The sequence below is a fragment of the Sprattus sprattus genome, assembly GCF_963457725.1.
Source record: "Sprattus sprattus genome assembly, chromosome: 12".
In the NCBI taxonomy this organism is placed as follows: domain Eukaryota; kingdom Metazoa; phylum Chordata; class Actinopteri; order Clupeiformes; family Clupeidae; genus Sprattus; species Sprattus sprattus.
The window spans coordinates 15,716,036-15,734,253 of record NC_137910.1 but is presented as its reverse complement, the minus strand read 5'-3'; the positions used below and the strand labels follow the sequence as shown (position 1 = coordinate 15,734,253).

At 44.2% G+C, this 18,218-nt stretch overlaps 1 protein-coding gene across 1 annotated transcript in view; it reads right to left on the bottom strand.

Moving 5' to 3' along the window:
- The window catches only part of prkn (parkin RBR E3 ubiquitin protein ligase), a 79,574-nt gene that overhangs the window by 15,266 nt on the left and 46,090 nt on the right, over positions 1-18,218 (bottom strand). Inside the window, exon 8 of the mRNA XM_080848751.1 lies at positions 861-922. Coding sequence (XP_080704877.1) covers positions 861-922 — 62 coding nt within the window. The remainder of the gene's footprint in view (positions 1-860; positions 923-18,218) is intronic.

The following is an 18,218-nucleotide window of genomic DNA, read 5'->3' as shown; positions in this document are numbered from 1 at the left end:
CAACTGATGGGACAAAAACCCAATCAAGGGTTTTGTGAACACATTCTAGGGGTGCAAAGCATATTAACTAAGGGAACACACCCAGGCCATAAAGAGGGAGAGAGAGACAGAGAGAGAGAGAGAGACAGAGAGACAGAGACAGAGAGAGAGAGAGAGAGAGACAGGCTAAGTGAACACACCCTGTCCATAGAGAGAGAGAGAGAGAGAGAGAGAGAGAGAGACAGGCTAAGTGAACACACCCAGGCCATAGAGAGAGAGAGAGAGAGAGAGAGAGAGAGAGAGAGAGACAGGCTAAGTGAACACACCCAGGCCATAGAGAGAGAGAGAGAGAGAGAGAGAGAGAGAGAGAGAGAGAGAGAGAGAGAGAGAGAGAGAGAGAGAGAGAGAGAGAGAGAGACAGGCTAAGTGAACACACCCAGGCCATACAGACAGAGGCTTCCTACTTCCTGTGGAAACCCCTTTTGAAAAAACGGCTTTCGTGTATCCAAAATAACCCAAATCCATACAGATCACCCAGTCTCCATTTCCCAAATTCAAAATAAAGCAGTATTACACTAATAGTAGAGCCAGACAGATGATTATTATGAACACGTGTGTAGATGGGACCCATAGGCTAACACATGCAGAATTTTATTATGGGTTGGGACCCATAGGCTAACGCATGCAGTATTATTATGGGATGGGACCCATAGGCTAACACATGCAGTATTATTATGGGGTGGGACCCATAGGCTAACACATGCAGTATTATTATGGGGTGGGACCCATAGGCTAACACATGCAGTATTATTATGGGGTGGGACCCATAGGCTAACACATGCAGTATTATTATGGGATGGGACCCATAGGCTAACACATACCTGCTCCTCTCCCAGTACCCAGAAGTGATGCGTCTCTTTAATCAAAGACTCTGGACACCCTGCTGCAGATGGACACAAAGTGAGAGAGAGGAGGGAGGGGGGGTAAGAGAGAGAGGGAGTAAATTCACATAATTTAAATCCACATCATTTACATATGTTCCTATTTCCTTGATGGTGATTATTATTTGTATTTTATTGTATTGTTTCCACTTCTCCCTTTCCCCTTCCGATGTATCTTGTGTATACAATGCAGACCCAACCCATATGCATTGGGCAATGCTGTAGAACGTTATGGTCATGCCAATAAAGCTTCTTTTGAATTTTGAATTTGAATTCAGAGTTACAGAGATAGAGTATTACAGGGAGAGAGAGAAAATGAAAGCGAATGAGGGAGAGAATGAGATAGAGAATGAGAGAGAGAGTGATTGAGAGAGAGATAGAGAGATATAGAGAGAATGAAAGAGAGAGTGAATGAGGGAGAGAATGAGAGAGAGAATGAGAGAGAGTGAGGGAGAGAATGAGAGAGATAGAGAGAATGAGAGAGAGTGAGGGAGAGAATGAGAGATAGAGAGAATGAGAGAGAGTGAGGGAGAGAATGAGAGAGAGAATGAGAGAGAGATAGAGAGAATGAGAGAGAGAGTGTGAATGAGAGAGTAAGGAAGATAATGAGAGAGTGAATAAGGGAGAGAATGAGAGAGGTATAGAGAGAATGAGAGAGTGAATGGGGAAGGGGGAAGGAGAAATAGAGAGAGTGAGGGAGAGAGAGAGTGAGGGAGAGAATGATAGAGGGTGAGGAACAGAGAGTGAGGGAGAAAGAAAGTGAGGGAGAGAGAGAGTGAGGGAGAAAGAGGAAGAGAGAGTGAGGTAGAGTTGCAGAGAGGAGATGCATATATAAATGTATCAAGAAATAAACAACTTCAAAGTCAATGACCTATCATTACAAAATTCTCACACACACACACACACACACACACACACACACACACACACACACACACACACACACACCTGAACAATGTGAACAATGTGAGGTTAAGGATCTTCTGTAGCGGCAGGGGGGGTAATGCTAGACTTTGAGGCAACATAACCACAAATTACTCGAAAGTGTGTGACAGTGTGTATGTGTGTGTGTGTGTGTGTGTGTGTGTAAGGTGCTTGTAGTGATGCATGTGTTCTCATGTCACAGTCAGAGGTGATATAAGTAGCAAATTGCCCAGCAAAGTATGTGTGTGTGTGTGTCTGTGTGTCTGTGTGTGTGTGTGTGTGTGTGTGTGTGTGTGTGTGTGTGTGTGTGTGTGAGAGAGAGCCCTGGAAAATAAGCCTGGTATATTCCACTAAAGTGCTGTAATTGGAGCTAGGGTCGGAGGTCAGCACACAGTATAGAGGTTCACCTTTCAATCTGCAGGCGTAATTATGTAAAACAAATGACAAGATGAGTGTGTATGTATGCACTAATAATGTGATAGAAAGTAACGCTTTTGTTTGGAAACATACACCAATTACCCTGCAGGAGATGGAGCCCACCTCTAATCTGCATTAGATACCGTGACACACACACACACACACACAAGTATGAACCGAGATATACATACACACATAAACACAAACACACATAGACAAGTATGGACCGAGGTACACTCACACACACACACACACACACAAACACACACACTCACACACAAAGAAGACATTTACATGCAAACACACAGGCAAACCCACATGCAAACACACATACATACACACACACACACACACACACAGAGACAAACCCTTTAAACCAGACAAACCCCTTAAACCAGAAAAAACCCTCTAAGCCAGACAAACCCTTTAACCCAGAGCACACCAGTTCAGTGCTGACCGTGGGAGACTATCAGGCTGCTGGGCTGCACCTCTTACCTCCACTTCAACGTAAAGCATGAGATGGCAGTTAACCCAACTTGTGTGTGGTGTGTGTGTGTGTGTGGTGTGTGTGTGTGTTTGTGTGTGTGTGTGTGTGTGTATATTTACATCTTGCTACATGTGTGTATGACTGACTGCCTGGGCCTCATCGAACACATTCCAGGGAAAATTATCACCATGGTTACTAGCAGGAAAAGGGGAAGTTTCATTTATCACTGACAGATATTTAGTGACACTTTTGGGAAAGGCACGCCGGCCTTTGCAGGTCTGACGGACACACAGGGACTGACAAGTGCAAGGGATTATGGGAGTTTCCCATTTATGTGTGTGAGTGAAGGGAGAGAGGGTAAGTAAGTACATGAATGTGTGTGTTGGCATGTGCTCATGTGGGTAGCTGATGGAGGACCTGTTGGAGGAGCTGATGGAGGAGCTGATGGAGGAGCTGATGGAGGAGATGATGGGGGAGGTGATGAAGGAGCTGAGAGGGGAGCTGATGGGAGAGTTGATGTGAGGTGCTGATGTGGGGAGCTGATGGAGGAGCTGATGGAGGAGGTGATGGAGGAGATGATGGAGGAGCTGATGGAGGAGGTGATGGAGGAGATGATGGAGGAGCTGATGGAGGAGATGATGGGGGAGGTCATGGAGGAGCTGATAGGGGTGCTGATGGGGGAGGTGATGTGAGGTGCTGATGTGGGGAGCTGATGGAGGAGCTGATAGGGGAGCTGATGGAGGAGGTGATGGGGAGGTGATGTAAGCTCTGAGGAGTCTCTGGTGGCTCTCGTGTCTGGGTGCCCCTGGAGCGAGGATCTGTGAGCTGTGTGGGGCCCAGGCGGGCAGGCTACGGTGAGGCTGTAATTGGGCGCCAGTGGGGAGAAATAAGCACCAATCAGACGCGAGCACATCCTCATCGCCTCATCACACACTCTAAGCGCAGGGACGTGTGTGTCTGGCACTCTGACACAGGGAGGGGAGAGACGGCGCTAAGTAATGAGGAGCGCTCAACTCAGACCACCTGCCAATCAGCTCAGGAGAGAGAGAGAGAGAGAGAGAGAAGAAGAGGGAGAGGAAGAGAGAGAGGGAGAGAGAAATAAATAGAAGAAGAGTGAGAGGGAGAGACAGAGACATGAGTCAAGGCCAAACTGATGGTGTTGATGGAGAAGATGGAGAAAGTAGGGGTCACATCCACTCTTAGCCACCACTGTTTCCGTTAGCTTGATATAGCATCTGCTGTAGAACCCAATAATGTCGGCATTTCCTGATGATAAACTCCCAATAATGTAAAGGTCAGTGTAAAGGTCAGGTACTTAGCAGATGCTGTTATCCAAAACCACTTACGGACGACCTGCAGCACTCGAAGATAATCAAATCCGCGCCAAACACTAACAAAGCGACGACGCTTACCACTGCACAACCACATCAAGTTTAAATCCATCAAAAATGACTTCCCAGTAATATAATAACTTTCCATTTATGTAACAACTTCCTAGTGATGTGATAACTTTTTTTCACTTTTTCACTTTGTAATAAAACAAACGTGATAAAACCCAATAATGTTGTCATGTAATGATAACATATCACCATTAATGCCATGACATTTTTGGAATGCATCACCTCTCAAGGTTCTATTTTAATCCTTCTTTTCAAATGGACAATCTAGTAATTAGGTCTATTTATGAATTACTGTGTTCATATTTTGGTATGTACACTTCGCTTTGGTTTGTGACAAACAAATTTCAATTTTACAAATAAACCTGAAGAACATTGTGCTTGATACACACTTTCTCTGGGAGACCTACTTGAAGACACATAACCGGCGTATGTTAATAGTGACAGTATGTGAGTATGCATATGTTAGTGTGGAAGTATGCAAAAGTCAAGTAGAGTGTTTGGGACAGGCCCATGCTGTGAAGTGCTCTACCGTCTGATGTCCTCACAGGTCACTGTTCCTCACACTCCCTCTCTCAGTCCGCTGAAGGGTGAGATTTCAACTTCTCAAATTTCAGATTTAAAAAAAAAAGAAAAAAAAAGCGTAGGGAAAGAGAAAAAAGAGAATAAAAAAACATCACAAAGCTGTGATTGCATTGCAGGGGGACGGCGTGTCTGAATTAGCATTTGAAAGCCCAATCAAACGCGCACATGCTTACAAAGGTGCTTATTTATGTAGGAGATCAGTGACTCCAGCCCCTGCACTCTTCGTACCCACTGACTTCCCATCATGCACTAGGAGCATGAATAAAACATGCAAGGTGCCCTCCCATCTATCATCACCTGCCATTTACCCCCTCCCCCTCCCCCCCCCCCCCCCATACAAGACACGCTTTTTAAAATACCTTACCCCCCCTCCAAACCGATGTGCATGTGTGTCTGTGATTGTTCTACATTTCCTCTGAAATGTGAATGGCTGAGGCATGACTAAACTATTTAAAGACTCTGTTACACACACACACACACACACACACACACACACACACACACACACACACCACGCATACACACTCACACACACACCCACACACACACACACAGACAAACTCACACACTCACACACACAAACAAACAAACAAACACACACACACACACACACACACACACACACACACACACACACCCACACACACACACACACACACCACGTATACACACACACACACACACCACGTATACACACACACACACACACAACTTATACACACTCACACACACACACACACACACACACACACACACACACACACACACACACACACCACGCATACACACACACACACACACACACACACACACCCACACACACACACACCACGTATACACACACACACACACACCACGTATACACACACACACACACACACACACACACAACTTATACACACACACACACACACCACGTATACACACACACACACACACACACACAACTTATACACACACTCACCCACACACACAAACTCACACACACACACACACACACAAACACACACACACACAAAGCCTTCCCTCCAATAACTCTGCAGTTGAACATTCCCCTCTGGTGACTCTCTAAAGCAGAGGCAGCAGTTCTCCTGACAGGTGAGCGTGGCTGAGATCATCTCAGCAGATGTTTACCTGTTGATAAAGCCTAAACACTTGCTCAAGTGGTGGAAAATACCACAAATAGCACACTCACACCTGTCCACACACACCTGTCCTTACACACACATACACACACACACACACAATCCTGCCAAGATCAAGGGAAGGAAGGGGGAGTGGGGTGTGGGGATAAGGAAATGTGTGTGTGTGTGTGTGTTTGTGTGTGTGTACATATGTGTGTAGTATATGGTGGGGGGCTCAGTGGTGCAGAGAAGGCACAAAAATTAACTGATAACCCGCTGCCAAGAACACACACACACACACAAACACACACACACACACACACACACACACACACACACACACACACACACACACACACACACACACACACACACACACACACACACACACACACACACACACACACACACACACACAAATACACACATCCACCTTCACAAATATACAGAGAAACATGCCACACATACACACACCAGATCTGTCTACTTTTTAAGGCTTAAGAGAGAGAGAGACAGAGAGAATGAGAGAGAGAACGAGAGAGCGATAGAGCGAATGACAAAGAGAGAAGGAGAGAGAGAGAGAAATACAAAGACAGAGAGAGAGGGAGAGAGAGATAGAAAATCAGAGAGAGAAAGAGAGAGAGATAGAGAGACAAAGAAAGAATAGAGAGAGAGACAGAAAAAGAAGGAGCGAGAGAGACAGAGAGAGAGGGAGTGAGAGAAACAGAGAGAGAGGGAGAGATAAAGACAGACAGACAGACAGACAGAGAGAGACAGAGAGAGAGAGAGAGGAGAAGGTGTAGTGGCACTGGCTCCTTATGGCAGATGGCTAACGTTATCTGGAAAATTGTATCACAGGGCCACACTGACCTAAGACGTCCTGAGAGCATTGGACGCCCTGGACACTGCCCTGCTTGAATCAATGGCACCTAGGGCTGTAACGATATTGGATCGAACCGAGAAATCGCGACACTCTGCGCCACGAACCTGCATCACGATGCGAGGAGGCAGAACCGCGACATGCCCTCAGCGGTCACGTGATACAAAAAGTTTGGTTCGCTAGTAAGCCTACACGTGTGCTGTGTAGATTAATTACTAGGAAAATTACTAGGAGAGGGGCAAAAAAATGCCCCCATAATTTTCTGTAATAATGAACGTGTCAAAAACATCGTCAGTTGCCATTTAATGTTTTGATTTTCGCCTTGACTTGACTGATTGTTGCGTGAAGAAACGAACGTTCTAACAAAAAATATTTGGAGCGCTTTCTAATCAGACCTATGACTTCGAGAGTGAGGAGAAATAAGGATCAGCGCAGTCTCTGTCACCATCTCAGGTTCTAAAACATAAAATTCACACACCCAGCAACTGTCAAAAATGAAAGCTAGATTGGCTTGGGGTGGAGGAGGACGTCGACGAAGAGAAAAAGACCCGGTTTTGTTTTCAAGGCATGTCGGAATTGTGGACAACGAGTTGCCCAAATCGTTGTCAAACCAGCACAGGCAAATTATTCTGCTGACTCCATCAAGGGGAGCGAAAACATTCAGAAATACATGGCATTTCGTCACCAAGCGCCAAGCAACACGCATCGCCTACGGTGAATGATAACTAGTAATAATACTTTTAGAAATGATTTAGTTCGGTTAACTTTTAATAAGATTGTATTAGTTGTTATTTCAACTAATAACCACAAATAAATAATAATACAATTGATTATTATTGCCATTTGATGACAATTGTTCATATACTGTGATTCACAAGACGGTCCAGGGGGTAAACTTTCATTTGAGACCAAGATTATGCTTCTACCAGTTTGGGTTCATGTGTAGTAAACCTTTTGATTACAGTATACATTTTGGGTAACCAAAGGTATTTTTTGGAGTCTCCAAACGGACTGTGACCAAAGCGCATGGACATAATCATTACAAAAAATAAGCTGGAGCCTTCATCTTTCATGCTTTTTTGATCAGATATTGTGCTCTCTAGAGTAGGCGCAGGACAAAAACCTCAATAATGGCAAAAAATTGCCTGAAGACTAAGTGGTTAAATGTTTTGAAATAATGTCAGTCCGGTGGGTGTGTGTGTGTATAAAGAGGTGGGGGGGCTGGTGGCTTCGCCGCGTCATGGTACCTGTAGGTGCGCCGTATATTTTCCTGTTTTTTTGTCCTTTACCAATCACACCCCTGTGCTTGAAAAGTGCTTGAATTTGTTCATGAAAAAGGTGTGGGAACCCGTGGGGGGGCGGGGGGGATTGATGCCTGTAACCGCGGCACGTCGCCCCAGCGCCGTGCTACCTCACTCCTTTTTGACCATGGTTGTGTTTGCACCCCTGATACTTATTCTAATGTGAATTAGAAAATATATTTAAAAAATCGCGAGGTAAAAAAAAAATAATAATAATAATAATAATAATATCGTGGGGTGTATCGAACCGTGGGTCAAGAATCGTGATACGAATCGAATCGTGAGGTAGGTGTATCGTTACAGCCCTAATGGCACTTCTTTGAAAGAAGTGTTCAGAAGTTGTGGACTGGATCAGTAATGTCAAACACGTCTATACGTCTGTAGTGTCAAACACGTCTATACGGGAGTAATGTCAAACACGTCTATACGTCTGTAGTGTCAAACACGTCTATACTAGGGGTGCAACGGATCAAAAAACTCACGGTTCGGATCGTTCCTCGGATCAGAGTCACGGATCGGATCATTTTTCGGATCAGCAAAAAAAAAAAAAAAAAATAGACAAGACAAATAAACATGTTTTGTCTTTTTGTTTATTAACACTTTTAAATTATTCAATTGAAATATATAAAATCAACTTAAAGTGTATAATTAACATCTTCTTTTCAACATAATCAATGAAAAACAACTTAAAGTGCAACATAAAAAGGCATATCTCCTTCCTTTAAACATGGACCAATGACCATTAATAAAAAACAAATTAAAGTGCAACATAAGAAGGTACATCATCTTCCTTTAAACATGGACCAATGACCATCAATAAAAAAACAAATTAAAGTGCAACATAAGAAGGCACATCATCTTCCTTGAAACAAGAGCATTATCATGAAAGAAGAATTAAAGAAAGAAAACAAAGCATACATGAGCTTATCATTTTAAATTCTTTTTCAAAAAGACAAGGGTGTCTACATTGTCTGGGGAGAGTGTGGACCTCTTTGCAGTCACTATGTCACAATATGAATATGGCCTCATATCAGCACCTATAACCAGACCGATAGCGTTTGTGATTGCTTTAGCCCGGTCTGATTGTGGAGGAAGGGGCTGCTTAAATGCCGCGGTGATGAGCGGTTGTTGAGCCGCTTTCGGTTTCACTCCTGTCAGTGAAACACCGGAGTGATGTCGCTGTAAATGCGTGGTCATGATCGATGTGTTTGTTGTATGGCTTTCTTGTGCCACAGTGCCTACACACCGTCACGGTTTTATCCACCAACCTCTTTCCTTCTGCATTCAAGTTGACAGGGGAGCCAAAATGCTCCCAAACAGGGGATTTAAATGTGGGGCGTTCAAGTTCTTCTGTTCCTCCGCTCGCCATGACCACGCTGTGTTGCAGGTTTTTCTTTATGTTAGCAATCGCCATGTCAGCTACGTGTTGCGTCTGTGTGGTAACCTAGGCGACAGGTTTGTGTGGCAGTGCGAGTATATGGAAACAGACGTAGCACTAGAGGCAGCAGTTATCGTTACAGTACTCACCGAAGTCTAGCCTACTTTTATTTTCCATGCCCACTGTTCTACATGTTGTACTCTGAGGACAATAAATCACAACGAGCCATAGGACTGTTTGCTTATTGAAAAGGGAACTGTTGCAGACTTTTACCCAGAGCGTGTTAAGTAGCTCTGTCCCTGGAACTAGCAGGAATGGTTACGGCTGTGTGTGGACTGAACATGCGCACAATTTTTTTTTTTCATAAATCAATCCGCGGATCATGCGTGTGCCGAACCGAAATAGATGATCCGAACGGATCACAGATCAATGATGATCCGTTGCACCCCTAGTCTATACGTCAGTAGTGTCAAACACGTCTATACGTCTGTAGTGTCAAACACGTCTATACGTCTGTAGTGTCAAACACGTCTATATGTGAGTAATGTCAAACACGTCTATATGTGAGTAATGTCAAACACGTCTATACGTCTGTAGTGTATAACACGTCTATACGTCAGTAATGTCAAACACGTCTATACATCAGTAATGTCAAACACGTCTTTACGTCAGTAATGTCTAACACGTCTTTACGTCAGTAATGTCTAACACGTCTATACGTCAGTAATGTCAAACACGTCTATACGTCAGTAATGTCAAACACTTCTTTACGTCAGTAATGTCAAACACGTCTATATGTCAGTAGACGCTGGACTGAATCAGTAATGTCAAACACGTCTATAAGACTGTAGTCGCTGGACTGAATCAGTAATGTCAAACATGTCTATATGTCTGTAGTGTCAAACGAGTCTATACGTCTGTAGGCGCTGGACTGAATCAGTAATGTCAAACACGTCTATACATTTGTAGGCGCTGGACTGAATCAGAAATGTCAAACACGTCTATACGTCAGTAATGTCAAACACGTCTCTACGTCAGTAGCTGAACTCCCTCATGGCTATTTCCAGATGTGCACTGTAGCATCCGTCCAGCACCTGAGATAACCTCTTAAGTGAAAGTGAAGTATTTGACAAACAACTTCCATTGGTGTCACTCGCCTCTTTCTCCACAATGTAACCATGACAAGAGTAAAACACAGGTTTACATGGTTAACCACTTACATGCTTACTTACACTTTATAACCTCTACACATTCACACACACCCCACACACAACCAGTGTAAGACCCTTACCATACCTGTCACATGTCCTCATTCACACACCACACTGAAGTTTCTGTCAGGTGGAGATCAAACACACACATGCACACACACACACCCGCGCACACACACACACACACACACACACACACACACACATCTTATTCAGTGCTGCCCACACACCACTGACTACACAGTGTCTTTGAAGTTGCGCTAGAGAGAGAGAGAGGGAGGGAGAGGGAGAGGGGAAGTAAACACACAAAAGAGAAATCTGTGTGTCTCTGTGTGTGTCTGTGCTCAACACAGACACAAGAGAGATGCAGGAGGGAGAAGGAGAGGAAGTAGAGGACGGAGGAAGAGGAGGAGGAGGAGGGGAGAAGAGGAGAGGGTTAGAAGAAGAGAAGGAGGAGAGGAGAGGGGTAGAAGAGGAGAAGGAGGAGAGGAGCCTTGTGGGATTACTAAACTCCACTGTGGCAGCCAGCAACTAAATGAGATTATTTTTGGAGGCAGGGGAGTACAGACTCAGACAGACAGACACACACACACACACACACACACACACACACACACACACACACACACACAGTTTCACTGGAAAGAGATGCTGTCTCACGGGACTAGGCTGGCATATTAGCTTATTAATGAAGGAGTGGTACTGCAATGCACACACACACACATTCACAAAAAACTCTTTAGAAATAACATCAGGATTCACTGTGACTATCAAAGCCAAGACAGATTTACTTTGTCTAAAACAAACACACACACACACACACACACACACACACACACACACACACACACACACACACACACACCTGTGAGTGTACCTACTCTAAGGTCCCTACTATGGCAAGTTACACACTGTTGATCTTGAAATGATCTTCAGCTTCACACCTGATGACACACACACACACACACACACACACACACACACACACACACACACACACACAGACACCTGGGAGAGGAAAGTTGTAGCACAGTCTCACTCTGCAGAGCTCTTTTGTGGACAGAATCCAACAGTTTCCATGGAGATATACAGAGTGAGAACCAATCGCCTCCACTTCAAAGGCTTGGGGACTTAAAAGAGCGAAAGTGAGAGAGATGGAAGGAGGGAAAGAGGAGGGAGGAGTGAGAGATGGATGAAGAGCGAAAAGGAGAAAGAGACACAGAGGGACTGGCTGGGGGAAGAGACAAACAGATTGAGAAGAACAAGAAGAATAAAAAGAAGAAGAAGTAGGAATAGAAGTGACAGGAGAGTGAGTGAAATAGCGAGAGAGAGGTAGAGAGAAAAGAAGATAGTTTGGGGATAGAATAAAGGACAGAGACAGACAGAGGGACGGAGAGATGTGAGGGACAGAGAGATGCAAGGGACAGAGAGAGACAGAGCGACAGAGAGAGAGACAGAGGGACGGAGAGATGGCTTAAGGGAGAGACAGAAAGAGAGAAGGATACAGAAGCAGAGGAAGTTAGATAACACATGTATATGGAGAGGGGGAGGGGAGGTAGAGAGAGTTTGGGATCAGAGAGGAGGAAAGAAAGGCAAATTTGCAAATGTGAAGAGAGAAGACTGGACAGAAAACTGGAGAGATAGCGAGATGGAGAGAGAGATTTGGGATGGACAGATGTAGAGAGAGTTGGGGATGGAGAGATGGAGAGAGAGAGAGATGGAGGTAGAGTTGGGGGATGGGGAGATAGTTTGGAGGATAGAGAGAGGGAGAGATGGAGAGAGGTTTGACTGAAGGTGAGAGGGAGGGATGGCGAGATAGAAAGAGGGAGCGATGGAGAGAGAGAGTTGGGAGCTTATCTCCTCTGCTAAGCTCCTAGGCAGGCCCAGGTCCTTCCTCAGCTGCCTGATAGGAGCAAAGCTGCAGATTTCCCCCCTTCAAACGGTAGCACATGCAAAGTTTGCAGATGTGGCCTCGCTCAAACACTAAACCTCTTGCCAAATCCCCTGGCCAAACACACAAACAAACACACACACTGACACACACTAACACGCGCACACTAACACACACACACTAACACACACACACACACACACACAAAAAAATACAAAAAAATAATACAAAAATATACACAAAACTACACACACACACACACACACACACACACACACACACACACACACACACACACACACAAATATACATGAACACACACTCAAACATACCTAAAAACACATACAAACACACACAAACATACACACACATGAACATATACACACACACAGAGACATACGAACATACACTATCTCTGCTTAAGAAGATGAGGCTGTCACATGCCACCTGCTCAGCTTAACTTTCACACACACACACACACACACACACACACACACACACACACACACACACATACATACATACATATATATGTATATACAGAAACACCCACTCTAAGAGGCTCACCAAACATTTGCACAACCCTATCAAATAAATACATTAGTTGTAATAATGCTGGATTAAATACACACACATACACACGTTCTCCTGAAAACCATCTTTGCTCTCAGCGTGTGTGTATGATCTGCGCTACATATCTGTAGTGTCTGTGTGTGTGTGGGTGAGTGTGTGTCTGTGTGTACGTGTGTGCGGGTAGATAGATGTGTTTGAACTTTGTTGATGTTATGGCTGTAGAGATGTTCATACATAAAGAGAAAGGCTCTTAGAGCCTGGAGAATGATTTTACCGTTATATCACTTTACTGTTTCAGCACACTCACACACACACACGCACACACCCAGACGCACACTCATACACACACATACACATACACACACACTCACACATGCACACACATACACACACACGCACACACACATTTCAGCTCTATATGGATCCTCCTCATTGGGCCAATAGATTCCCTCAGTCTTAACAAATGGCCACATTTAAGCAGGTTCAGACAGTATGCACACACACACACAGGCACATGCACAGGCACGCACACATACACACGCACAGGCACGCACACACACACACAAACGCACACAGGCACACAGACACACACAGGTACACACACAAGCACACGCACAGGCCCACACACACACACAGGCACACATTTTTCTGTCAGGGGTTGTGTGTGTGTTTAATATTTTTCTTATAGTAATCCTGTTTCAAGGTGACTTCATAGGCCTGCACTGAAGACTGTTTAAACAACAGTAATGTGCATGTCTTCTAGAGAAGAACTAATGTCTAATGTCTACAGTGCCACTTGAAAGTATGTGAACCCCTTGAGCACTTAAGCGTTTTCTGTTGTTTTACCATGATTTTTCATTTTTTTATCACCAATTTTCCATAGATGAAATATCAGGTTTATGTTTATCATTTGCATGTACTTGTTTAGAGGAAATAGTTTGAGTAGCTGAAAAACTACATGAAACATGGAATTAGTCCATTTCAAAAGTAAGTGAACCCCCAGCTGAATTGGTAAAGTCAAGCAGGTAACAGATTCAGTGAAACTTATTTGGGTGCTTAATTAGTCAATTGAGCAAACCGATCATCTGAGACATCCTTAGGGAAAGGTTTGGGCAACACAGATTAAAAGAGAGAGGAAACCAACCAAACTACTGTAGTGCCAAGGTGTACCCACACAGATCAACAATGCCGAGAGGAAACGAAATATCCGAGAACATCAGGAAGAAGGTACTGACAGCCCATCAGTCTTGGGAAAGCTATAAGACCATCTCCAAAAAATTCCAGCTCGATCCATCCATCCAAGACAAATAATTTAGAAATGGAGAGCATTCAACATGACCGCATCTCTGACTAGAAGTGGACGCCCATCAAGACCATCACCAAGAAGCACCAGAAGAAGAATAAATCAGGTAAAAGTCAACCCACACATCACCTCTAAAGAGTTTCGGACCTCTGGCATTATCTGGGGTAAATGTACATGGGTCTACAATCAGACAAAAATTGTTGGTTTTGATCGTGACAAAATAATTCTATCTCGGACTCATCTGTCCAAAGAAGGGACTTCCAGAAGGCCTTTGGTTATCCAAGTGCTCTCGGGCAAAGTTGAAACAGGCATTTTTGTTCTTTCTTGAGAGCAGAGGCTTCCTTCTAGCAACCCGATCATGAATGTCATGTCTATTCAATTTTCGTCTGATTGTAGACCCATGTACATTTACCCAAGATGCTGCCAGAGAGGTCTGAAACTCTTTAGAGGTGATGTGTGGGTTGACTTTTACCTGATTTATTCTTCTTCTGGTGCTTCTTGGTGATGGTCTTGATGGGCGTCCACTTCTAGGCAGAGATGCGGTCATGTTGAATGCCCTCCATTTCTAAATTATTTGTCTTGGATGGATGGATGGAGCTGGAATCTTTTGGAGATGGTCTTATAGCTTTCCCAAGACTGATGGGCTGTCAGAACCTTCTTCCTGATGTTCTCGGATATCTCGTTTCCTTTCGGCATTGTTGATCTGTGTGGGTACACCTTGGCACTACAGTAGTTTGGTTGGTTTCCTCTCTCTTTTAATCTGTGTTGCCCAAACCTTTCCCTAAGGATGTCTCAGATGATCGGTTTGCTCAATTGACTAATTAAGCACCCAAATAAGTTTCACTGAATCTGTTACCTGCTTGACTTTACCAATTCAGCTGGGGGTTCACTTACTTTTGAAATGGACTAATTCCATGTTTCATGTAGTCTTTTGGCTACTCAAACAATTCCCTCTAAAAAAAAGTACATGCAAATGATAAACATAAACCTGACATTCCTCCTATGGAAAATTGGTGATGAAAAAAATTAAAAATCATGGTAAAACAACAGAAAACTCCTAAGTGGTCAAGGGGTTCACATACTTTTAAGTGGCACTGTATATGATAATTAAATTCTTAAGGAGTGGAACTCAACAGGCTCTTCAGTGAGTTGCTGTGCACACACTGTGCTCTCACACACAAGAGAGTGTGTACGTCTGTGGCTGTGCACACACTGTGCTCTCACACACATGAGAGTGTGTACGTCTGTGCACACACTGTGCTCTCACACACATGAGAGTGTGTACGTCTGTGCAAACGCTGTGCTCTCACACACATGAGAGTGTGTACGTCTGTGGCTGTGCACACACTGTGCTCTCACACACATGAGAGTGTGTACGTCTGTGGCTGTGCACACACTGTGCTCTCACACACATGAGAGTGTGTACGTCTGTGCACACACGGTGCTATCACACACATGAGAGTGTGTCCGTCTGTGGCTGTGAACACACTGCAGTCTCACACATGAGAGTGTGAACGTCTGAAAATCGACTAAGGGTCTAGTAGAGGTGACCTGCACAGCTCAAAATCATGAAACCCCATCTGTGCTTGTGTGTGAAGCGTCTGTCTGCGGCGTCTGATTAGAGTGTGTGTACATCACCATCCGCCTCGTGACAGCTCTTCACACCCGACGAGGAGTGATTACAGAGCTTGATTAAGGACTCAAATCAGCCTGGTCAACACACGTCAGAATTAGCCAGGAATCTGTGAGGCAGCACGGGCATATGGCATCTCCGTGCCAACACAAACTTTGCATATTGGGTAATTATGCCATAACACAGGAACCAAAAGCGCTCAAAGTAAAGAATGCATAGAACAGACAAGAAGTCACAAGGGAAAACAAATGAAATGTATTAAAATGAAATACATGATACACTCCTCTTCTGCTTAGAACAGACAAGAAGTCACAAGGGAAAACAAATTAAATGTATTAAAATGAAAATACATGATACGCTCCTGTGTGTCTGTATAATGCTGGATAATGAGGGTGCGACCAGAGCGCCAATGAATACAGGCTAGCGTCTACGGAGCACTGATGAATACACAATAGGCTAGCTTCTACGGAGCCCTGATGAATATATGCTAGCAGCTCCGTCTACGGAACACTGATGAATATATGCTAGCATCTCCGTTTACGGAACACTGATGAATATAGGCTAGCGTCTCCGTCTACAGAACACTGATGAATATATGCTAGCATCTCAGTCTACGGAGCGTTGATGAATATAGGCTAGCGTATCCGTCTACGGAGTGCCGATGAATATAGGCTAGTATCTCTGTCTACAGAGTGCAGATGAATATAGGCTAGCGTGGTGGTTAACGGAGCACTGATGAATATAGGCTAGCGTCTCTGTTTATGGAGTGCTGAGATTGTGTAGGAGAACCTCGATGGTTACCAAACACAACCTCTGTGGCCCAGGCTGATATGTGGGTTACGGGTATTACCTCTTCCTCTCAGTCTGGCCCACAGCAAAGGGCATAAGGACCAAACACCCTCCACAGGGACAGGAAGCCAGACAGCTCTTGGTTTGCAGTTGGTGGTTTGGCAGTTAGCATAACGAGCTACAACATATCTCTTCACAGAAAGAGAGCGAGAGAGAGAGAGAGAGAGAGAAAGAGAGAGAAAGGGAGGTAATTACCCATTCTTGTTTTAACTGGGCGAATGTACAGAGAACGCCAACTGTCTTTAGGGGAAAAGCATGATCCTAAAAACACCACCTTGACTCCCTCACACCGGAGAGGGCTTGGAAATTCCTCACCTTCACACACACCTGACAGAGTGTCCTCCTCACCCTCACACACAGCTGACAGAGTGCATTCCTCACCTCCACACACACCTGACACAGTGCCCTCCTCACCTTTATACACGCCTGACAAAGTGCCCTCCTCACTCTCACACACACTTAATCATCCCTCACTAAGACAACACTAGAGAAGGAAATTCTAACCTTCTAACAGCCCCCCAAAACACTGAAAACCCAGCCCATTACCAGTGTATCTACTTGACTAGTTATTTAGGACTAGTCATACATCTCAGGCAGTTTCACCACAGGCCTGAGTGTTCTAGGAGACAAAGCTCGTAGAACATTCTATGAAATACACAAAATCATTACTAATTTTCAACCACCCAATAAAATTTGGATAAAGATTATTGACCCCATTATCACAGTTTCTGCTATATGGCTGAGTTGGGTTGTTTACTCATGACCTTTGAAGTTACCAAAAGAGCAATCAAATTTTGGATGCACTGAAAACAGTCAGATCCCCAGCATTACCACTACAAACATTGCTTTACCAGTACCAGAGAAATATATCTTTTAAATAGAGTTAAACAGAGAATACCTATTAACAGACTTGCCAAATGTTGTCAAATTGAAGCATCCATATAGAATAGGCCAAAGTAAAAATACCGCTTGGGGAATCAGAATTACAAAAGATCATGGGCAAGAGAGACATCAGCGCCTTTGCACCTACTGCGCCCATAAGGAGGCTGAAGACAAAATTCACTTTCTTCAGAAAGGTCCTTTTCACTGATTAAACACTTCTACTTGAAATCCAGAGAAAACGTTCCATTCCTTTTGTCTCTGGATGAAGGCTCTAAACTCGGAATCCTCTTAGAGGAGGAACAGACATTAGAGCTGGCAGCTCAGATTGTGTCGCAGAAGAAGAAAAGACACATCATTAAAAATGGACAAGGTGTAGAAGACTTCCTCTCCTTCTCATGTAAGTATCAACTAATTAGTACTTCTTCCACTTCTATTTATTTAGCCTTCCTTTTTCAATATCACC